Source organism: Platichthys flesus, chromosome 5, assembly GCF_949316205.1.
Source record: "Platichthys flesus chromosome 5, fPlaFle2.1, whole genome shotgun sequence".
NCBI classification, from domain to species: domain Eukaryota; kingdom Metazoa; phylum Chordata; class Actinopteri; order Pleuronectiformes; family Pleuronectidae; genus Platichthys; species Platichthys flesus.
In genome coordinates this window covers 28,469,261-28,487,582 of record NC_084949.1, presented here as the reverse complement: position 1 = coordinate 28,487,582, position 18,322 = coordinate 28,469,261, and the positions used below count along the sequence as shown (strand labels likewise).

Here is an 18,322-nt window from a genome sequence, read left to right as displayed (position 1 = left end):
TAAAAATAATGATGACCTCTAGTGGTAGTAACAAATAACTTCATTTGTAATTTATTTATTTATTTACTCATTCACTTTTGTTTGTTTTTTTAAATTTGTTAATTTATAAATGATTTAAAATTATTATATTTTGATGTAATTTCACTTGTGAATAATGTGCCTTGTTAGTTGGTTGTTATCATGATTTCAAAGTCTTGATATCTGTACGATTCCAGTTTTGAACTAAGAAAAAAGTTTCACCTGCAGCCTGGAAGACAACGTTTAGGGCAAACTTTCACGGGGTAAGACGTCACGTGACTAATGTAGGGTCCTAAACTGCTGCCTGATTGAAAAACGTGTTTTTAAATCGCTTCTCTTTTTAGATTTGTCTTTGAAAGCTCTTAAAGATATTAAGTGAATTAAATTATGTTTTTAATAAGACGCAGGTTTTATATTTTCTCAGCTCCTAGTTTGAACCTAAAGAAACTGTTCGGGCAGCTCGTCGGTCGCTTCCCCTCAGGCAGAGCAGCTCATAGATATATATATCTGTGGTGCAGCTGCTCAAAGTCAGTGTGTTCCGGGTCAGTGCCGGTGGGTGGGTCCAACAGTTCATCATCGGTCGGTGTCGGTGACTCTGTGAAGGTGAGTGGTTCAGCGACAGAAGCCTGGTTTTAAACAGGCGGCAGCAAGCAACATGTCAGTCCTCTGTCAGTAAGCTAGCTCTCTTAGCATGCTAGCTCTGTCAGTAAGTTAGCTCTGTTAGCATGCTAGCTCTGTCAGTAAGCTAGCTCTGTTAGCATGCTAGCTCTGTCAGTAGTTCAGATAAGATGAGATCATCCTTTACGAGTCCCTCAGGGTGTTAGAGTGACAGCAGCAACAGTCACGTGCAAAACTTACAGATAATATGTATAGAAACATGAATGGTATTAAACTAGTATTAAACTAGTACACAGAGTGTAAAGACAGGGAGACATGCAGTGTGAGGACATTTACAGTGAATTGCTCATGATCCGTCGAGACAGAGAGATGAATATTGAACAGTTGAGAATGTGAAACATGTTAAGATGCAGTCCACTGGTGGGGAATGTTGTGTTTACTGGGAGCAGAGCTGGTTGAACAGTCTTACTGCTGCAGGTAAACAGTTAGCTCGCATGCTAGCTCTGTTAGCATGTTATCTAAGAGTCATTGACAACATGGTACTGTCAGATCAGAGACTAACTTAGGAAACAACTCACAGTTAATCATGATCAAAGTCAACTCAGTTATGAATAGAATTATTAATATATAACTACAACTAGTTAAAGTTGTTGACAATTCAAGTTGTTTATCAGAATTGTCATGGTTCGAAATTACACAATATCACTGCTTAGCTTCATTTCAACATCGAAATATAAATGATAATAACATTTAAACAACATTAAAGCAGATAATAATAAACTGCTTTAATCCACATTTCAAAGTGCTTTACATTGGCAGCCAAATGAAACAGACTAGACAAGATGTGAAATCATTGGTTTTATAAATGAACAGTTATGTTAAAACAAAGAGTTGAATTAAATGTTGAATAAAATAGTGAGTGAAGTGTGGAATGGAACCTGAAGGTAGAACTATATCAGACTTCTTCATCCGTTTGTCGTCTGCAGGTCGGAGCCGCTCAGTCATGGGCCTGAAACAGTTCTGGCAGAACTACAAGGTTTTGATTGTGATGGGCACGAGTCTGGGTCTGATCCACTGGGGCTGGTTCAACCTGAAGTCCAGTTCAGCGCTGCGTTCAGCCAGAGAAGAGTTCATTCCGGAGCCCGGCATCGTCACCTACGTTTTAAACTCACCAGCTCCCCCTGCTGCCAAGAGCAAGTGAAGCAGCCTCAGGTACAACATGATTCTCACCTGTTGCCAATTTAAAGCTTTACTGTGAAACTGTCACAGATCAACAGCGCCCCCTGCAGCCACAGGTGATTATCTCTGTTGGTCTCAGTCTGATGAAGTGTTTTCATCTAAATCAAAGTGAATCAATGTGGTGACGGAGTCGTCCCGCTGGATATTACCCATGATCCTCTGCTCCCTGACCCTGAAGAACTGCAGCTGTAACAAATCCACCAAACTGATCAGAACCCTTCATATTTCAAAGTTTCCTGCTGAATCAGCGTGTTTTTAACTGATCTCAGTTCAGCTTCACTCTTCAGCTGCAGCTGGTTGAGACAGTCTGTGACTCTGTCAGTTGTTCTCACAGGAGATGGAACCCACTCACCAGAGTCACAGACGCTCAGGGAGAGAAGGAGGAAACACTGAGGTTTCTACGTTCTTTCCCTGTTCATAGTTTTTTTTGTAGTTTTACTCTTGTTGATTGTTAAGAACAGAAGATCTCACACCTCCTATGAGATAAATTGTGATTTGTGAATATGGGCTATGCAATTTTTTTTTTTGATTGATTGATTCTCCATTAAAAACAAAACAGAAATGGATTCCAATATAGTAATACTAGTAGTACTACTATTCTAGTAGTAGTAGTAGTAGTAGGGTGTATTTAGTCGGCATTACCCAATAAGAACTTGTCCCAGTGTTAACCCAGTGTTGTTGTTGTCAGGATGAAGCCTCGGAGCTGGATCTCGAGGAACTGGCTGTGGGCGGCCGGTGGCGCCTTCCTCACCGTCCACTTGGCCACCTGGCTCATGCAGCGAGCCGTAAGGAGCTCCGTCCGCTCTGAGGCGGCGCTCCGACACAAAGCTGTGGAGGAGAAGCTGGACTGATGGCCAACCAGGGTGAAGATTGATTGATTGATTGATCGATCGATTATGGGTCACAGAAAAAGAAAAGACTCCGAACGGCTGTTTATATAGAAACTGTTTTCTTTGGTTTCCTCTGAGACTCAGTGATTGGTTGATGATTGAGTTGTGATGACAGTAAATACATCAATCAATCAACCAATAAAATTATCTGAGTAACCATATACAATCAAAAACTCCCTGTTTTCTAAATGATCATTGTAATGGTTCCATGTTAGTTTTTCACCTGTTGAAAGGAAATAATGTATAAATATTGTTTTAATTTTTGTCTCATGAGACTTTGGATTAAATAGTTGATGAGACTCAGCAGATTATTAATATCTGTGACGTCCCCGGCTGGTTTATGAGCTGATTGGAGGAGCGGGGGGTGGAGCCTGATTGAGAACCCATTGGATGGAAAGACAAGGCAAATGTTTTTCTTTAGCATCATTCAGACACAAGGCAAGTACACAAAATAGTCCAATCAAATACAAATGACACCAAAGCAAAACAGGTTAAGAATCGCTGAGAATCGTTTTCAACCCTGATTTGATGAAAGTTTCATCAGACCACAGGTCCTCGTTTGTTCCACAACTGTGAGCAGAGAAACTGAAGCTTTGTTCTGGTCCTGTGAACCTGGAGGAGGAACTCGGAGATGATCGTTCAGTGCGTCGTCCTCTGGAGCCGCGTTGGGTTAGGGTTAGAAGAGACATGAAGGCTTAAAGTTATGTATGACGAATCAGACTGTTTACTTCAACTGGAACTCCTAGTTGTTTTGTGGACTCTACACTATCCCTTTAATTCAGCAAGCTTGGAACAATACACAACCATAAAAAAAAAACACAGTAATGCCAGAAACATCACAAAGACTTTAATTTTCCAAGGTCCAAAAGAAACTGAAGTTAAAAGATGAAGGAGCTGGCGACTAAAATCCAAGATGGTTTCCCAGCCGTGTAACTTCCAATCAACAGCAGGAAGCATGTCACATGACGGCTCTGCAGCACTTCAGTCACAGGTTTGATTCTGTTATTACAGACGCATGGAAACAGGATTCAAAGCCTGTTCTTATATTTTACACTCGTCAAACAATATAAATTATTACAAAGAACGTGATTCTTTCAGTAGCAAAAGCAAAGTCTTAGTAAACAGAGACCATGCACTTGTAGCCCCGCCTCCAGGGACACATGTACAATACAACACACGACCCTGGAAACATACCAAGTACACGCTATCAAACAGACAAATGTATAAATCCCAAACGGATGAAAATAAACTATTCTTCAAAGAACACTTAGGGTGTTTATGAAAATAGAAATATCAAAGTCTTCAGTTTACAAAGCTGCCAACTCGGAACTGATAATAAAGGAAATATCTGAAGGCTCTTGACGATTAAGTTAATTAATCAAATATACATAATGATTAGTACAAAATTATTTACACACAATAATACAAAACATTCACCATGAATAATTTGTCTTCAAGTGTCTGATTGGTTAGTTATACGATAAGCTCCGCCCCGCTGACGCTCTGTGACTGCAGCTGCCTGTTTGTACGACCCGAGTTTTGAGCCTGTTGGAAGAGTGGGGGGGGCATTCCTCCCAATCTACCAGTAAGTACACTGGTGGTGCCCCGGGGAACCGTCCTTTCTGCAGCCTCTTGTCCACCTCGCCATGCCTGATTGGCTCCCGGTGTCTGACTTCCTGAACTTGGCGTTGACGGAGTTCTGGTCCTTGTGGAGGTGCTGAGGATGGAGCAGGAGGAGGTGCGGATGATGGAGCAGGAGGAGGTGCGGATGATGGAGCAGGAGGAGGTGCTGATAATGGAGCAGGAGGAGGTGCTGATGATGGAGCAGGAGGAGGTGCTGATGATGGAGCAGTAGGAGATGCTGATGATGGAGCAGGTGGAGGTGCTGATAATGGAGCAGGAGGAGGTGCTGATGATGGAGCAGGAGGAGGTGCTGATGATGGAGCAGTACGAGGTGCGGATGATGGAGCAGGAGGAGGAGCTGATGGTGGTTTGGTGGGCGTTGTTTTACTAGGTGCTGACCACATAGTGGACGGAGTTCTGGTCCTTGTGGAGGTGCTGATGGTGGAAAAGGAGGAGGTGTGGATGATGGAGCAGGAGGAGGTGCTGATGATGGAGCAGGAGGAGGTGCTGATGATGGAGCAGGAGGAGATGCTGATGATGGAGCAGGAGGAGGTGCTGATGATGGAGCAGGAGGAGATGCTGATGATGGAGCAGGAGGAGGTGCTGATGATGGAGCAGGAGGAGGAGCTGATGGTGGTTTGGTGGGCGTTGTTTTCCTGGGTGCTGACCACATAGTGGACAGAGTTCTGGTCCTTGTGGAGGTGCTGAGGATGGAGCAGGAGGAGGTGCTGATGATGGAGCAGGAGGAGGTGCGGATGATGGAGCAGGAGGAGGTGCTGATAATGGAGCAGGAGGAGGTGCTGATGATGGAGCAGTAGGAGATGCTGATGATGGAGCAGGTGGAGGTGCTGATGATGGAGCAGGAGGAGGTGCTGATGATGGAGCAGGAGGAGGTGCTGATGATGGAGCAGGAGGAGGTGCGGATGATGGAGCAGGAGGAGGTGCTGATGATGGAGCAGGAGGAGGTGCTGATGATGGAGCAGGAGGAGGTGCTGATGATGGAGCAGTAGGAGATGCTGATGATGGAGCAGTAGGAGATGCTGATGATGGAGTAGGAGGAGGAGCTGATGGTGGTTTGGTGGGCGTTGTTTTCCTGGGTGCTGACCACATAGTGGAAAGAGTTCTGGTCCTTGTGGAGGTGCTGATGATGGAGCAGGAGGATATGCGGATGATGGAGCAGGAGGAGGTGCTGATGATGGAGCAGGAGGAGATGCTGATGATGGAGCAGGAGGAGGTGCTGATGATGGAGCAGGAGGAGGAGCTGATGGTGGTTTGGTGGGCGTTGTTTTCCTGGGTGCTGACCACATAGTGGACAGAGTTCTGGTCCTTGTGGAGGTGCTGAGGATGGAGCAGGAGGAGGTGCTGATGATGGAGCAGGAGGAGGTGCGGATGATGGAGCAGGAGGAGGTGCTGATAATGGAGCAGGAGGAGGTGCTGATGATGGAGCAGTAGGAGATGCTGATGATGGAGCAGGTGGAGGTGCTGATGATGGAGCAGGAGGAGGTGCTGATGATGGAGCAGGAGGAGGTGCTGATGATGGAGCAGGAGGAGGTGCGGATGATGGAGCAGGAGGAGGTGCGGATGATGGAGCAGGAGGAGGTGCTGATGATGGAGCAGGAGGAGGTGCTGATAATGGAGCAGGAGGAGGTGCTGATGATGGAGCAGGAGGAGGTGCTGATGATGGAGCAGGAGGAGGTGCTGATGATGGAGCAGGAGGAGGTGCTGATGATGGAGCAGTAGTAGATGCTGATGATGGAGCAGGAGGAGGTGCTGATGATGGAGCAGGAGGAGGAGCTGATGGTGGTTTGGTGGGCGTTGTTTTCCTGGGTGCTGACCACATAGTGGACAGAGTTCTGGTCCTTGTGGAGGTGCTGAGGATGGAGCAGGAGGAGGTGCTGATGATGGAGCAGGAGGAGGTGCGGATGATGGAGCAGGAGGAGGTGCTGATGATGGAGCAGGAGGAGGTGCTGATGATGGAGCAGTAGGAGATGCTGATGATGGAGCAGGTGGAGGTGCTGATGATGGAGCAGGAGGAGGTGCTGATGATGGAGCAGGAGGAGGTGCTGATGATGGAGCAGTAGGAGATGCTGATGATGGAGCAGTAGGAGATGCTGATGATGGAGTAGGAGGAGGAGCTGATGGTGGTTTGGTGGGCGTTGTTTTCCTGGGTGCTGACCACAGAGTGGACGCTCGGCTTCCTCCGTCTTCTCGAGCTCCATCACAACATGGAGGCAACCGACCACACCCAGACGTCCATCACCACAGAGACCAGCCAGGGCCCAGGAGGTCTGGAGAGAAGAGTGGACGTCAGGGGACAACTCCAGTGAGTGGACGTTGACTTAAAGACTATTTCTGTTAGAATTTCCAAAGTTAAGAATGAATTTCACTGGGATTCATCAGAGACATTTCATTGAACTGGTTTTGGTTCATAAACCAGTCAGTCAGGCCGTTTGGGCTTTATAAACCAATAAAAGGATTTTAGAATCAATATACGAAAATTAACAGGAAACCAGTGTTGGGATTTCTTCTCTTGGTCTTAATGTAGTTTCTCTCTCTTTGAACCAAGCAGCAAAATCACATTTATTGCCTGGAAGCTTCGTGCTGTAACGTTTAATCTATTTATGAATCTATTTTCAAAACGAAGTCTGAGGTGTAAGTGGAAATCAAACTGGGATTATGATCATTAGGATCCGTTTCGGACGGGGGTCCTGACTCACGATGACAACATGGATCTGGTTGCTGGTGCTGAGCGAGGGCTGCAGGTCCAGATGGAAGAGTCCGACGATAGGTTCTGGACAACTCATGGGGTCCTGAGCTCTCGGCAAACCCGCTCCCCCGTCACACCCTGTGGACGCGCCACATGAGCAACTATCACATGAAGGTATCAAACGTTTGCTGCCCAGTGCAGCGTGATGGCCTTGTGACCTGACTGACCTTTGCCATGACGTCCTTGTTGAAGGAGAAGGTGACGTCAGTGCAGCTGCTCTCTGGGCGACACTTGGTTGTGGGCGGGGCTCCAGCACTCCCCCTGGCTGCGGCAGGGCTGACCGACCGGCCGCTCTGAGCCGGGAGTCGAACCCTGACAGCTACCAAAGCTGCGTGAGACAAAAGTCAGCAGTGGTTAGAACGATGCTGTGAAACTCCAACTATCTTTATAATTATTCAATAATCAATAAAGAGTGACTTCTGAATGTCTCTGAAGTCGTCCATCTTGGTTGTGTTTGTCCCAGTGGCTCTGACCTGAGGCTTCACACCAGGTCTTCCTGCTCCTCTGTGTCTTCTGTCTGTGCTGCAGCAGCGATGTCGTCATACTCAGGACAGTTGTGTGACTGATGGGGGAGAGATGAGAAAATATTAAACCTCACTGGACTTTATTCATGAAACCTGCAAATAATCACAGTTCATTCAAAACAGTTTGAACGTTGTTGCGCCCCCCCGTCCATTGGTTTGTTTGTTCATCAGCAGGATTACACAAAAACTAACTGATTTCCATTTGTGTCAACACACTGTGACGTCACCCATTGGTTTGTGAGCTGCCATTTTGAAGGAGTGGGGGTGGAGCCTGACTCAGGGCCCAAGGACACTGCCCTCCCACTTAAACCAGTGACCTGCACCCAGTACTAGCTGTCAATCACACAGTATCCATGCCCCAATGCCTGCAGTGCTTTCTGGTCTATTTCACTCTAAATGGATCATTCACTTCACTTTCTAGACCCAGAGTCTACGTCCATTTTAATATACGGTCAATGGAAAGAACCTTTTACATTTTGGGGCAGATTCAGACAAAGTAGCTGATCCAAGTTAATGTTTCATCTCTTTCTCTAACATAGTGAGATGAAAACAGTGATATGGAGTCATTCTTCTGGCCTCACTGTCTCTCACCTCTATCATCTCCACAGCTTCATTCACTTCTGATTTCAAGCTCAGAGTTTTCTTCATCCTGGATCGAAAACAACAACAAACACAACATTTTATCAAATGAACTTCATAACACTGAAACTAGTGTTTGAAGACATTTGACAGTAAAAGAGCAGAGGGTGAACTGATGAATTTGTTTTACCTCGTCCACAGAGTCCAGACCAGCACTGGAACCAGCACGACCACCACTAACCCTAACCAACAATAAAAACCTCCACAGATAAATAATGTTCACAAGATGAAACTCAGTCACATCACAGACATGTCTACCTCCAACACAGACGAGTCTGAGATAAAGACAGATTCATTTAAGAGAAAGATAAATGTAAACTGTTAAACACACCAACTTCCTTCCTCTTTCCACGTATTTTCCAGTATGCTATCTTGTAGTATTATTTATATTATGGTCACTTACTTTCTAATTATTTTTAATTATTTTCTGTATCATGGTCACTACTGTTTCATATTTTTCTATTTTCATTACAATAACACTTAACATCATTCCACTTTATCCCCAGCACCTGCTTTTTGTACAGTGTCTGTTTTTGCAGGTTGTTTGTTTCATACTCCTATTATGTGTAGTTTTAGAAGTGTATTTTTTTTTTACAGTGCTTCGACACTGTTACTTTAATTCTGTTTTTCTATCACTGCTGTAACAAGTGAATTTCCCCATTGTGTGGATAAATAAAGAAATCTAATCTAATGCTGAGCCCGAAGGTGTTAGAACCTAAAACAAACAAGTGACCTGTGTTTTGTTCTTCATTTAACTGAGCGTGACAAACGCCTTTAGTGTCTGTTCACATCAAACCTGCATCCTCCTCAACTGAAGCTGGCAGCAGCGTGAACAGGCCTGAGGCTAACACCTGGATGAGCCTGGGAAATGTTTTCAATGATGGGAGAAGAAGAACAACTTCCTTACCTTTACCCTTCCTGGCTTCCAAAGTGAGAAGTGAGAGAACTTTTTATTCAGGGTTAAAACACAACATTCACAGATGGCTCTTCCTTTGGCTGTGTACAGCTCCACCTGTTTCCAGTCTGTTTTATTTAAAAAGGTCCTGAGAGCCCGTCCAGATCTGGATTAAAACCTAACTCCTAACTCCGGTTCCATCAGAGTAATCCTTTAGTATCTTCACCTCCTCGTCCGTGAGTCTTTTCATCCATTCATTTAAAATGTGTTCAGCCTGTCGCCTGGACCCCTGCCCGATGAGGGTCGCCACCGCCGGGATGTCTGTTAGTCCAGGACCTGCTGCGTCGATGATACTCCTCAGGGTCACAGCTCCGGCGGTGCACAGCATGCTGGTGAGGCCTGGTGTGGAGCTGCTCTGGACATCCAGCCTGGCTCCATTGACCAGCGGCTCTTCTAAAAGCCAGTGCAGAGAGTTTGTGGGTTCCAGCTATTCCAGTTAAAAAAGTTCCATGTCTTAAAAGTGGCTGATAAAAAGTAGATAATCCATACAGTTTAAAAAGCTTAAAATCCATTAAGACCAGTGGCATGTCTGAAACCAGCCCAGTTGTCTCCCTCAGGATGCTGCTGGTCACTTGTCTCCAAACAACATCCTGTGGACCTACGAGATACTTCTGTAAAAACTGTAATCTAAAAGTGGATATCCTGCTTTGAATGTGCACCTCCTGTTGCTCCTGAGTGTCAGCTGTTTTATTTCTCTGAGGACACCCTTTTGCTTGGTGTCCCTCTTTCCCACAGCTGAAACACATAATCAAACTCCTCCACTCTGATCTTGAACACCAGGTTCAGATCCTCAGTCCTGTTATTAAGAATCATAAAGAGATGTCTTCTGTGGGACACCACGTGTTTTAACAGCGGGGACTTGCATCCTGAGGACACTTTCTCACTAGTTCTCTCAACAACGTCTCATCTCTTATGAACGGAGGGACGTTGGACAGAGTCACTTTTACCGCCGGTGTGGCGAGGGGCAGAACAGACACGAACGCATCGTTCACTTCAATCCCGTTCACCACCACCGTGTTCACCTTCTCTACACTGTCCAGGAAAATGACAACCGCGTTGTTCATCCTCGCAGCGGACTTCACGCTGCTGTTGCCGACTACCCGCCCCCCCACGGCCAGACTACACTCCTCCACGGAGCACGGGAACGCCGGAGCAATTTTAATACCGTGCTTCCGGGTTAACCTGGCGAGGTCCATGGCGTTTAGCACGCCGGCCCGCGGCCGACTGCAAACACTCACACACACACACACACACCACCTAACACCTCCTCCGTGTACACCGCAACACCACCAACACTATAACCAACAATACACTATATAACTATAATCAGAATTATCAATAAAGATATCAAAATCGCACAAACCGCTCATTTACAGCCACAACACCGCCACAGAGAGAGAGAGAGAGAGATTACAGGTTTTGTGTTTTCATCTAAATGGTTTTGTTGGTGAATGAATGAAATCAACTGATAAAGAATCATAAATAAATGTATTGATCTGCTGTCAGGCTGTTTATATTGAGATCAGATGTAGAATTTCATTACGATCACAAGCTTTTCCACTAAGTGGGTTAGGGTTTGTATAAAACGTCCTCGGGTCAGTTTTCTATTAAATATGTTTAGGGGACATGTTATACCCATTTCACCACAGTTGATATGGCTCCTTGGGGTCTTAATGAAATGTCTGGAACATATTTTGGTTAAAATACCACAAGGATCATTTAACACAGCACCTTTTTACCCTGTCTGAAACAGCCCTCCTCAGATTGACCTGTTTTGAGTGCCCCCCCTTCTGCTGGTTTCCATTATGTCAAACTGGTGATTTTGTTCTTTTACCTGCACCAAGGAGGAGATGTTTCCACCAGTTTGTTTGAAGAGGAAAGAAAAGCTGAGTCATGATTCCAGTGAAGTCGGTGGAAGGATGTTTATTGAGCATTAAAGCAGAGACAAGTAGAAACAGAACTTTTCTCTCTGAGATGTTTTTCTTCTCGTTACATCTGGTTTGTCACAGAGGAAATGATCCATGTGTTTGACTCATAGACTGAATATAAAGGCTTTGACTGGGATGTGCTGCTGTTATACTGCAGCGCCACCTGTGGGTCAAAAGTAGAAAAGCCACCACCGCTCTGCACCTGATGCACAAATGAAAACGTCCCATTTTTAAGTCCAGAGTTTTGATCTTTTGTGTCAAAGACAAAACTCTGATTTTAAACTCAAAGTGATTTCAATGTGTTGAACTTTGTGTTGAACTAAATCAATTTGTGACGTGAATCCAGGAACTTTAAGATCATAAACAAACATATACAGAATGTGGTTCTACACACATGGAGACACACTGAGGGACAAAGGTGGACAATAATAAAGACAAACTTAAACACACTGGATGTGACTCTTTATAGAGGGTTTATATATTCTGCTTGTGTTGTGTCATTTCAATAAACACATTCTTCATGTGAATAAACACAATCGGGGCAGGAAGGTTGCTGGTTTGAATCCGGTTCAGATGGGGTCTTCCTGTGTGGAGTCTGCATGTTCTCCCCGTGTTTTCTCCAGGTGCTCCGGCTTCATCTCACAAACACATGCAGATTAGGGGTTGTGTAGATTGGAGACTACACACAAGCTGCTGCTGCTTCAGCCTCTGGATCCTCAGGACACAGCTCAGCCTCCGTCCACACACACTGTCCTCTTCACACTCACCTACAGTCAGTCCACCTCCACCTGTTGAGAGAAGAAGACATCAGTGTCACAGAGACTCACTTCATCAGCTGTGAGTCAGTGATGCAGCTCATCCAGTAGAAAGAGCAGCAGGGACTTCAGTCCTGTTCAGAGGTGGAGCAAGTTACAGCGCCCTCTGGTGGCATCTGGTAAAAATATATTACGTGACCACGACATAATAACTCGAGGTCACGAGATCTGAATCTGTTGTTCACTAACAAGACGAGTGGAAGACAAGAAGACACACACTGTCTCACTGTCTCTGAGGACACACAATGTCTCACTGACTCTGGGGACACACACTGTCTCACTGTCTCTGAGGACACACACTGACACTGAGGACACACAATGTCTCACTGACTCTGAGGACACACACATGGACCTGTCTCCAGGTCCTCTGGTGTTTTGGGGACAGGATGAGTCTGGAGACATTGAGATGTTCTGGGTGAGTTAGAGATCAACTGAACCAACCAGACGTTGATTTAAACTTCTCTTATCCGTCCCTTTAAGGAGAGTGTGCACCACACAACAGTGTAGAGTCACTGTGGTCAGTGGGCGGAGCTTCTATACGGGTTGATCTCCAACTGAACCTGGAGCAGGTTAGCTGTCATCAGAAGTTACCATGGTGATTTACCTGGTTAAGAAGTGGACGAGCTTCGTAGAACTGAAAAAACTAAACCTGAAGTTAACCTGATAACCACAAATCCTGCTTGGTAGCACAGACCCTGGATCTGTGATACTGACTGTGTTTAGTAAAATACTGATGAAAGCAGCGTGGACTGACTCCAACCATCTACTGACCTCAGAGTCTCCAGTCGACAGGTTGGACTCTGCTGTAGATCAAGAAGCTCCTTCAGGTCTGAGACCTTCAGGTCGTTGTCTCTCAGATCCAGTTCTCTCAGATGAGAGGGGTTTGACCTCAGAGCTGAAGCCAGAGAAGAACAGCTGATCTCTGTCAGTCTGCAGTGATGCAACCTGGATAAAGAAATATGAATATTAGAATGTGTCCTCCTGTTGTTGTGGATCATCATCATGTCAACACAGACTCTCAACATGCTGCTGACCTCAGTCCAGTCTGTGACCTGAAGATAAATATCAGATCAGACATGTTGGACCATTGTTTCATTCATCAGCTTCTTCTCTGTGTGTTGGTCACTGAGCAGGTTTGTGTAATTAAACACTGTTTAAAGTAGGGATGGCTCCTGATGTCACTTCCTGTTTGTTTCTATACTTATCAACTGTCCAACGTGTTTCAATAAGAATGTGTCTTATTTTGAAAACCTGAGGAGGACGAGTGCTCGGCCTCAGTCCACATGTTATTTACTGACACTTTCTTAGTGATCAGGAGCAGGTGAGTGCAGGTGAATGGAGTTGATGAGGTGGACGTGACTGACAGGCTGGGTGAGTGACAGATGACTGAGGGACAGCGAGCAGAGCAGAACTGAGACAATTTAAATAAATAATGACCCAATAAGAAAGAAAGTCTGAAAAGTGAAGAAGGATTTAAGGACCTCAGAGTCTCCAGTCGACAGTTTGGACTCTCCAGTCCAGAACACAGCAGCTTCACTCCTGAATCATGCAGGTTGTTGTTAGTCAGATCCAGTTCTCTCAGATGTGAGGGGTCTGACTTCAGAGCTGAGGCCACGACTTCACAGTGAGTCTCTAAGAGGAAACAACCACCAAGTCTGTAATTAAAGAAAATATCAAATCTGTGAGAATTAAATCAGAAAACACAATATTCATACAAAACGTGATCATGTGACCCTCACCCTGGTAAATCCCCTCTTTGTTAAAACTCCTCAAGAGAATCCTTTCAGGTTTGGTTCAAGCGTTCATTCAGACTAACAGAGGAACTCATTAGATTCAGGGGGTCAGAGGTCAAAGGTCAAGGTCACAGAACATGTTCATGTCCTCTTGAACATGATATCTCAAGTATGTCTTCAAGGTCAAAGGTCACAGTGACCTCATGTTGTTGTGAAGTCAACATGTCAGGAACCTGGAGGGACGGACACTGCACTGGTTGGTGGTGGAGGACAAACGCAGAGTGGGAACTCTGGTTTGACCACAAAGAAGAAGAAACTATATTTCCTGCTTTTTCAGTTTCAAGGAACCGTCAGTGATTCAGTGATCGTCTCCTCACACTGTGCTGTTTGATCATATATATATATATATATAAAGGATATACAGTAACCTCCCTTGGACCCCACAAGTTCGAATGTCTGAATCCTCAAACTCCAGCACAGTGATCACATTTCATTCTCCACATCTGATCTAGTTGTTCTCATATGTACATGAGAACAATGATAATGAATATGGACATAATAATAATAACTTTATTACATACACACACACACACATACACACAAACACATACAAACACGCCCCCCCCCCCACACACACACTCACACACACACACACACACACACACACACACACACACACACACACACTGATTGAACATGTTATTTATCATGTCTGGACTCACATAAACTTCCTGCAGTTCCTCACAGCTGGGATCAGTCTCCGTCGACCCTGTTTTGATGTTCTGAACTTCTTCTTCAGGTCCAACTCATCCAGAACCTCCTCTGACATCTGCAGCATGTAGGCCAGAGCTGAGCAGTGGATCTCAGAGAGTTTCTCCTTCGATCTGTTCTCTGACGTCAGGAACTGTTTCATCTGCTGATGAACTGAGTGGTCGTTCATCTCAGTCAGACAGTGGAAGATGTTGATGCTTCTGTCAGGAGAAATGTCATCACTCTTCATCTCCTTCAGGTTGTTGATGACTCTCTGGATGATCTCTGGATTGTTCTCTGTCCGACCCAGCAGGCCTCCTAGGACTCTCTGGATGATATTTGGATTGTTCCCTGTCCGACCCAGCAGGCCTCCTAAGACTCTCTTGGTTGGACTCCAGACTGAGGCCGTGAAGGAAGCGAACAAACAGGTCCAGATGACCATTTGTACTGCTGAGGGATTTATACATGGTTCTCCACAGGAGGTCATCCAGGTAGAAGGTACTGTCTGTGTCCTCATCTGTTCCCAAGAAGTTGTTGAGTTCTTCTGTGTTCCTCTTGGTGTAACAGTGGAACATGTAGACTGCCGCCAGAAACTCCTGAACGCTCAGATGAACAAAGCAGTAGACGGATTTCTGGAAGATCACACACTCTCTTCTGAAGATCTCAGTACAAACTCCTGAGTACACCGAGGCCTCTGTGACATTAAGACCACACCGCTCCAGGTCTTCTTGGTAGAACATGATGTTTCCTTCCTCCAGATGTTTCAGTTCCAGCCTCCCCAGCTTCAGGAGAACGTCCCTGTCAGCCTCCGTCAGCTGCTGTGGAGTCGTCTCATGTCCCTCACCGTACTTGTTGTTCTTCCTCTTTGTCTGAACCAGCAGGAAGTGTGAGTACAGGTCAGTCAGGGTCTTGGGCAGCTCTCCTCTCTGGTCTGTGGTCAACATGTGCTCCAGAACTGTAGCACTGATCCAGCAGAAGACTGGGATTTGACACATGATGTGGAGGCTCCTGGACGTCTTGATGTGTGAGATGATTCTGCTGCACAGCTCTTCATCACTCAATCTCCTCCTGAAGTACTCCTCCTTCTGGGCGTCAGTGAAGCCTCGTACTTCTGTGACCCTGTCAACACATGCAGGAAGGATCTGATTGGCCGCCGCAGGTCTGGAGGTTATCCAGACGAGAGCCGAGGGAAGCAGATTCCCCCGGATGAGGTTTGTCAGCAGCACGTTGACTGATGACCTCTGTGTGACCTCAGACACAAGCTCCCTGTGGTTGAAGTCCAGAGAAGGTCTGCTTTCATCCAGGCCATCAAAGATGAACAAAGGTTTACAGACAGCGAGCGTCTCTGCCGTGAGCTTCTGTAACGCTGGATGGAAAACATGGAGCAGCGTGAGAAGACTGTGCTGCTGGTCCTTCACCAGGTTCAGCTCCCTGAACGAAAGCACAGCCAGCAGACCCACATCCTGGTTCTCTAAACCCTCTGCCCAGTCCAGAGTGAACTTCTGCACCGAGAAGGTTTTTCCAACGCCAGTGACGCCGTTGGTCAGGACGACTCTGATGCTGCTCTGCTGGTCAGTGGAGGCTTTAAAGATGTCCTGGACCTTGATGGGAGTGTCGTGGAGGATCTTCTTCTTGGAAGCCGTCTCAAGCTGCCTCACCTCATGTTGAGTATTAACCTCTTCACTCTGTCCCTCTGTGATGTGGAGCTCAGTGTAGATCCTGTTGAGGAGGGTTCTACTTCCTGTTTCATCACCTCCTTCAGTCACATGTTCACATCTCCTCCTCACACTGAGCTTATGTTCATCTGAAACCTCCTGCAGACCACGATCTGCTGAAAGACAAGAAACAATGTGAGAGACAGAGAATCTGAGAATCTGCTGATTGTTTTCATCAGATCCAGAAAAACTAGAGAAAATAAAAGCTTTTTAACTTTGTGCTTTTCTAACGATGTTAAATGTTGATGCTGTATGAAGGAACAAAATAAAACCACATGTGCTGTTGTCAGAAGTGAAGACATCAGCAGACACATGTACAGTGCTGCTCTGACCGGCTGTCTGACCTCCAGCTCCTGTTCTGGATCTTTGTCCACACTGGGGACAGGAGGAGTCTCCTGAAGAACCAGACTGGTCCCAGTATGAGGTGATGCACTGTCTGCAGAACCAGTGTCCACAGCTGGTGGAGACTGGATCCTTCAGGACGTCCTGACACGAAGCACAGCAGGACGACTGCTCCTCCTCAGAAACATGACTCCTCTTCCTCTCCCTGTGAAGACATGTCCTGATAACTCACATGTCACAGTCACAGGTTGTCATCACTTCTGTCAAGGAGGTTTTGTGTTCACCCAGTATGTTTGTGTGTTGGTTGGTTCGTTAGTGGGATTATCAAAAACAACAGATTACCAGTAAATTTGGTTGAAGGTTGTGGTCTGTGAACCAGATCGGGGGGGGGGGGGGGGGGGTCCTTTTTCACAGACATGTTCAGAGGACTGATGTTTACCAGTGTGTGGAATTTGGTGCAGATCCAAATCCAAATGAGTCTCTAGTGGATTTCAAAGTGGTTTCATAAGGAGCGTGTTGGTTCTTGGTGGAGGTCTGAGCTCTTTGAGTGATTCTGAGAGATTAGTCACCAACTTCAATGAAGCTGTGTCCTAATGCAGGGGCCACACTAGAGGAGACTAGATCCTCTTCAGAGCAGGTCCCAGTAGAAACAGTCTCTTACTCTGTGTGTGAGGGTCCAGGTTCATTACTGAAGAGTGGAGGTTGTCCCATGGACCAGTCACTCTTCAGAGACAGACAGCTGGACCCTGGAGACTCTCTTCTCAGTCTGTGGTCCTGACCTCTGCAAACACAAACATGTTTTTATTCAGAACACATCATTCACTGGTTCATTCTGTGAGGATTCAGTTTGGAGCTTCACATGTTTGTAGCAGGTCTCTTACTTTGTGTGTGAGGGTCCAACTTGCTCTGAAGTGTCCTCGTCCATGTTGCACCGGCTGCGGCTCAGTTGTGGTTCAGGCCACACTGCTCTTCTAGATATTCAAGGTCTGGTCTATTTCCTCTGGTTCTGTGCTCAGTTTACAGCAGAACACAGTGAAATGATCTTTCACACCAGTTTCAATGTTTATCTGTTGAAAACGTCACAAACACAAATATGTACAACGCTTCCTGTAGCCTACCCATTTCAAAATAAAAGCACTTCAGACTGCATCAATTCATTATTTTTTACATGTTTTATTGTGAAATAGATGCAGGGCTTCATAGTTTGTAGTAATGGTATTTATTTGAGTACACAGGAGTACTTATATATATATATATAACTATTGATAATGTGTGCAACAGCACAGGTTCGTTTAAATCACTCGGGGCAAGAGACGTGTTTAAATCAATAATAAATCAACTTTAATAAACACAAATACACATCATCGAAACACAAAACAAACCTAACACTTGAGTTAAAAATGAGTAACTAACTGGACAGGGCTGTGACTTACCACGACGACGAGAACCAAACAAAAGGGGGAAGGGGCTAATAAAACAAACCACCCGTGACACAGCACACCAAACAAAACAGGTTGTGAAGAAAACTCCCTCCACCAGGAATTGGGTCGCCGCCTCCGGGCCACAGCGGAATGAATGAATATATATAATATATTATATATAATATATATAATATATTCATTCATATATATTGTAATTAACTGTAACAACATCATGTGAACTCGATGAAGACGTGTTTCCTTGAGATCGGTCTGATTCGTCAATAGTTTGTTAAAATGTGGAAAACTCCCAAACGGCCCAACTCCATCAAATGAAGCCTGAGCTCA

General features: G+C 45.5%; 2 protein-coding genes across 4 annotated transcripts; both read right to left on the bottom strand.

Annotated features, from left to right (window-relative positions):
- Window positions 1–3,597: 3,597 nt before the first annotated feature.
- LOC133953617 (mucin-5AC-like) lies at window positions 3,598–9,833 on the bottom strand. 3 transcript variants are annotated; one of them, XM_062387623.1, is made up of 6 exons: window positions 9,226–9,833; window positions 8,449–8,500; window positions 8,271–8,328; window positions 7,629–7,717; window positions 7,106–7,483; window positions 3,598–6,676 (listed from the first exon to the last, which is right to left on the bottom strand). In XM_062387623.1, exons 5-6 carry the CDS (start codon window positions 7,190–7,192, stop codon window positions 4,235–4,237), a joined length of 2,529 nt encoding a protein of 842 aa, XP_062243607.1. In that variant the 5' UTR covers window positions 7,193–7,483; window positions 7,629–7,717; window positions 8,271–8,328; window positions 8,449–8,500; window positions 9,226–9,833; the 3' UTR covers window positions 3,598–4,234. The 3 variants fall into 3 exon arrangements, with proteins under 3 accessions (XP_062243607.1, XP_062243608.1, XP_062243609.1); XM_062387624.1 differs by lacking the exon at window positions 9,226–9,833 and having other exon boundaries at window positions 7,106–7,233; window positions 7,323–7,483; window positions 8,449–9,187; XM_062387625.1 differs by lacking the exon at window positions 9,226–9,833 and having other exon boundaries at window positions 7,106–7,717; window positions 8,449–9,187.
- Window positions 9,834–14,482: 4,649 nt separating this feature from the next.
- Window positions 14,483–17,637, bottom strand: LOC133953202 (protein NLRC3-like). The gene is made up of 4 exons (XM_062387005.1): window positions 17,438–17,637; window positions 17,218–17,337; window positions 16,559–16,761; window positions 14,483–16,327 (listed from the first exon to the last, which is right to left on the bottom strand). Exons 1-4 carry the CDS (start codon window positions 17,479–17,481, stop codon window positions 14,739–14,741), a joined length of 1,956 nt encoding a protein of 651 aa, XP_062242989.1. The 5' UTR covers window positions 17,482–17,637; the 3' UTR covers window positions 14,483–14,738.
- Window positions 17,638–18,322: the final 685 nt, after the last annotated feature.